This window comes from Nannospalax galili, unplaced genomic scaffold (genome assembly GCF_000622305.1).
Source record: "Nannospalax galili isolate Female #2095 unplaced genomic scaffold, S.galili_v1.0 scaffold340, whole genome shotgun sequence".
Classification (NCBI taxonomy): domain Eukaryota; kingdom Metazoa; phylum Chordata; class Mammalia; order Rodentia; family Spalacidae; genus Nannospalax; species Nannospalax galili.
Genome location: NW_008347519.1, coordinates 423,093 through 427,571, shown reverse-complemented (window position 1 = coordinate 427,571; position 4,479 = coordinate 423,093). Strand labels below are relative to the sequence as shown.

Here is a 4,479-nt window from a genome sequence, read left to right as displayed (position 1 = left end):
GCTCTCAGGCTTTCTCCTAAGGTCTGGATCCCTCCAGGAAAGATTTTGGCCTCAGGAATTTGGGGGTTGGACTGGCCTGGGAGCCGGGCCCAGGAAAGATGCTGGTCTAGGGCAGCTGGTGGCCATGTCACCCAGAGATGCAAAGGAAGATGGGGGCAGGAAGAAGCCCCGAGGGCTTCTGGGGACTGCACTGAAGAGCTGGGTTGGTCTGGATGCAAAGGATGAGGAAGAGGAAAGATCAGCCCCCTGTCCAGGAAAGAGGCTGTCTGGTCGTGCAGGCCAAGGGAAGTAGAGGGAGGTGAGGGCAAGGCTGAGCCCAGAGTGCTCCTGGGGACCCGAGAAGGAACTGAGCTGGTCTGGGTGCAGAGGATCAGGAAGCAGTGGTGGTTCCCCAGGTGTCTGGGGCGCCAAGACAAGGAATGGGACAGGACCCAGGCTAGGAGGAGAGATGGGCCAGGGAGATGGGAGGGTGAATGAGGTTGGGGGAGTTAAGGCATGGAGGGCATGATCGACTTACCCCGAAGAGAGGCCTGTGGGTTGCAGAGAGGCCTGTGGGTCATCTAGGCCCAGGGAAGCAGAGGGAGATGAGGGCAGGGGCCAGGCCCAGAGGGCTCCTCGGGATCCGAGAAGGAACTGAGTTGGTCTGGATGCAAAGAATCAGGAAGCAGTGGTGGTTCCCCCATCCTGCCGTAAAAAGTTTTAAAAAGGAAAAAAGGGTGAAAATGGATAACCAGTCCCACAAAGTTGTCCTCTGACCTCCATATGCATGCTGTGGTAGGCCTGCACTGACACATACACATATGCACAATAATAAGTAAATATGTTTTTACTTATGCAAGCATGAGGACCTGATTTTTAATCTCCAGAAGCCACATATAAGGGCATGGTGGTGTAGGTCTGTAATTCCAGTGTTCCTTCAGTTAGATGGAAGGAAGAGAAAGGAGATTCCCCAGAAGTTTCAGACCAGCTGACCAGCTAGCCTGGCATAACCAGCAGTGAACAGCAAAGAGACACCCTGTCTCAAACAAGGTGGCGATGAGAACTGAAACCTGAGGTTGTCTTCTGACGTCCACACACATACTGTGGTATACCCACAGACACCAACCCCTACCCCCACCACCATGAACACATCACACACATTTAAAATCCAAGGCTGGGGACATAACTTAGTTGGTAGAGTGCTTGGTTAGTATGTACAAAGTCTTGAGTTTGATCTCTAGCACTGTATAAACAGGGCATGGTGTTGTAAATCTGTAATCCAAGCACTTGGGAGGTAGAGGTAGAAGGATCAAAAGTTCAAGTCCATCCTTTGCTATACAGGAAGTTTGAGGCTAACTTTGACTAGACACCTTTTCTGAAACAAAACAAAACAAGACTACAACATAAGGGGTTGGAGAGATAGCTCAGTTGGTAAAGTGCTTGGTGTACAAGCATGTGGACCTGAGTTCAATCCTCAGCACCTATGTAGAAAGCTAAGCAGGATGCACAAGCCTGCAATTCCATCACCATGGAGGTGGAGACAGGCAGATCCCTTGAACCCGCTGGCCAGCTAGTCTAACTTAATCAGCAAGCCCCAAATCCTAGTGAGAGTCTCTGCCTAAAAAAAAAATGAAGTAATAGTTCTTGAGGAACAACACCTGAGGTTGACCTCTGATTTCCTCACACTTGTTCTCTTGTTTATTATTTAAAAATATATATAAATAAATAAATACATAAATAAATAAATGATTTATGCCAGAGTCAGGCATGGTGGTATAAGCCTGTAACCCCTGCAGTCAGGAGGCTGGGGCAAAAGGATCATGAGTCTGAAGCTAGCCTGGGCTACATAGTGAGACCTCCCCCAAACCCATGCAAAAAGTGAAATGTATGAGCCAGTGGGTTTAGTGTGTTCCCAAGGTTATACAGTTGTCATTGCTGCCAAATTCTAGATCATTTCCATTACCCATTAACAGTCACTTCCCATTCTCCCCTCCACCCATCCACTGATCTATTCTCTGGCTTTGGATTTGCCCATTATGAACATTTCATATCAAAGGAAGTATATAGTGTGGGGGTGGGGTGGCCTTCCACAAGCAAGTTCGGGGGAATAGAGAAAAGGCTTTCCTGGTCCTGGCCAAGCATCTCTTTCTTTGCACTCTATTCTCTCTCCTCTTTTGGGACTGGGCCCCTCTAAGTGGAAAAGAGGTAGTAACAGTTTTTGCAACTCTTCCTGGCACATTTGTCCTGTAATACAGGTCAGCAAGACTGGAGCAGAGGGTGCTGTGCTGGATGAAGCAAAGAACATCAACAAGTCACTGTCGGCCCTGGGGAACGTGATCTCTGCACTGGCTGAAGGCACTGTAAGTGTTCCTTAGTCACCTTCACCCCTCAACCTCTGCCCCATCTCCGACCTTCTAACCTGTCCTCTAATCATGCCCCAACTCTTGGGCTGCTTAATCCCCACTCAGCAACTCTATCCTTTGTTTCTCTGTTTAATTAATTATTTTCATTCGTGGTCTGCCCCAGAAAAGCTACGTCCCATATCGTGACAGCAAAATGACACGGATTCTCCAGGACTCTCTGGGGGGAAACTGCAGGACGACCATGTTCATCTGCTGCTCACCGTCCAGCTACAATGATGCAGAGACCAAGTCCACCCTGATGTTTGGGCAGCGGTCAGTGGCAGGGTTCCCAGAAGGGTTCCTGGTGCCCAGCTCCTGACTCAGCCCTTGCGCTTCTTTCTTCCTAGTATCACCCAAGGCCAATGCAAATCTCATTTGCCCCTCTTCTCTTCAGAGCAAAGACCATTAAGAATACTGCCTCAGTGAATCTGGAATTGACCGCTGAGCAATGGAAGAAGAAATATGAGAAGGAGAAGGAGAAGACTAAGGCCCAGAAGGAGACGATTGCGAAGCTGGAGGCTGAGCTGAGCCGGTGGCGCAATGGTTAGAGGGAGATCCTGTGGGAGTGAGATGGGGTGGCTGAGGGACAGCCTTGTCTGAGAGTGCTTAAGGCCAGGTAGTCTTCAGGAAGGAAGTTTGTGTTTCTGGAGGGCTTCTATGGAGCAGTCATGAAAGAAGGGAGAGAGGAAACTGATTATCTGCTGTGACTCCCAAAAGGGGGAAGGTCCACTGAAGAAAGTATGAGGGGAGGCTGGAGAGATGGCTCAGTGATTAAGAGCACTGGCTACCCTTGCAGAGGACTCAGGTTCGGTTCCCAGCACATGGCAGCTAACAACCATCTATAACTCCAGTTCCAGGGGATCTGACACCTTCTTCTGGCCTCCATGGACACTGTGTGCACATGGTGCATTGCATACATATAGAAAAAATATTCTTACACATAAAATAAAAGTAAATGGGCTGGGTGTGGTGGCGCACGCCTGTTGTCCCAGCACTTGGGAGGCAGAGGCAGGTGGATCTCTGTGAGTTCAAGGCCAGCCTGGTCTACATAGTGAGTTCCAGGACAGCTGGGGCTACAGGGAGACCCTGCTTCAAAAAGACAAAAAAAAAAAAAAAAAAAAAAAAAAAAGTAAATAAAAAATATGTAAAAAGGCAGCCTAGGGGTGTGGAGATCCTGGTGCTGTGGAATGTGGCGGAAAGAACGTGTGTTGAGCTTTCTCTTCTCCATCTGTATTAGCTACTTTTCTCATTGCTGTGACAAAATGCCTGATGAAAGCAATTCAAGTAAAAAAGTCTTCATTTTGGCTTTCAATTGAGGGTATAGTTTATCGTGGCAGGGAAGGCATGGTGGCAGGAGTGTGAGGCAGCTGGTCACAGTGTCTGCAGTCAGGAAGCAGAGAGAGATGAATGCTAGTGCTCCACTTGTTTTATCCTTTTCATTCAGTCTAGAACCCCAGTCCATAGAAGGTAGGTTGCATATGCCCACTTCAACTAACCCAATCTGGGAGCTCCCTCATAGACATGCCCAGAGGTTTGTCTCCTAGGTGATTCTGGATACTGTCAAGTTGGCAATATTAACCATCACATCATCCTCCTCTCCTTCTGCTGCTCTGCCAGGAGAAAATGTGCCTGAGACTGAGCGTCTGGCTGGGGAGGATTCAGCTCTGGGAGGTGAGATTTGTGAGGAGACCCCTGTGAATGATAACTCATCCATTGTGGTACGCATTGCACCTGAGGAGAGGCAGAAATATGAGGAGGAGATCCGCCGCCTCTACAAGCAGCTTGACGACAAGGTGAGGGAGGGCAGCTGGGCAGGGTGTTGTGGACTCAGAGATGAGGTTACAAAAGTTAGCCTATGGCTGGCGAGAGGCTCAGTGGGTAAAGGCGCTTGCTGCCAAGTCTGATGACCTAAGTTCCATCACCAGTGACCCACATGGTGGAAGCAGAGAACTAACTCCTGAAAGTTTTTTCAACCTTGTGCATATGCTATGGCATCTACCCACACATACATACATACACACACTCTAGATAGATAGATAGATGATAGATAGATGATAGATAGATAGATAGATAGATGATAGATGATAGATAGATGATA

General features: G+C 48.5%; 1 protein-coding gene across 2 annotated transcripts in view; it reads left to right on the top strand.

Moving 5' to 3' along the window:
- Kif5a (kinesin family member 5A) overlaps positions 1-4,479 on the top strand; it is a 62,519-nt gene that overhangs the window by 37,257 nt on the left and 20,783 nt on the right. For both annotated transcript variants that reach the window (XM_008844064.2, XM_029568783.1), the window contains exons 9-12: positions 2,235-2,339; positions 2,506-2,654; positions 2,776-2,924; positions 3,999-4,174. In XM_008844064.2, the coding sequence (XP_008842286.1) occupies positions 2,235-2,339; positions 2,506-2,654; positions 2,776-2,924; positions 3,999-4,174 (579 nt within the window). The remainder of the gene's footprint in view (positions 1-2,234; positions 2,340-2,505; positions 2,655-2,775; positions 2,925-3,998; positions 4,175-4,479) is intronic.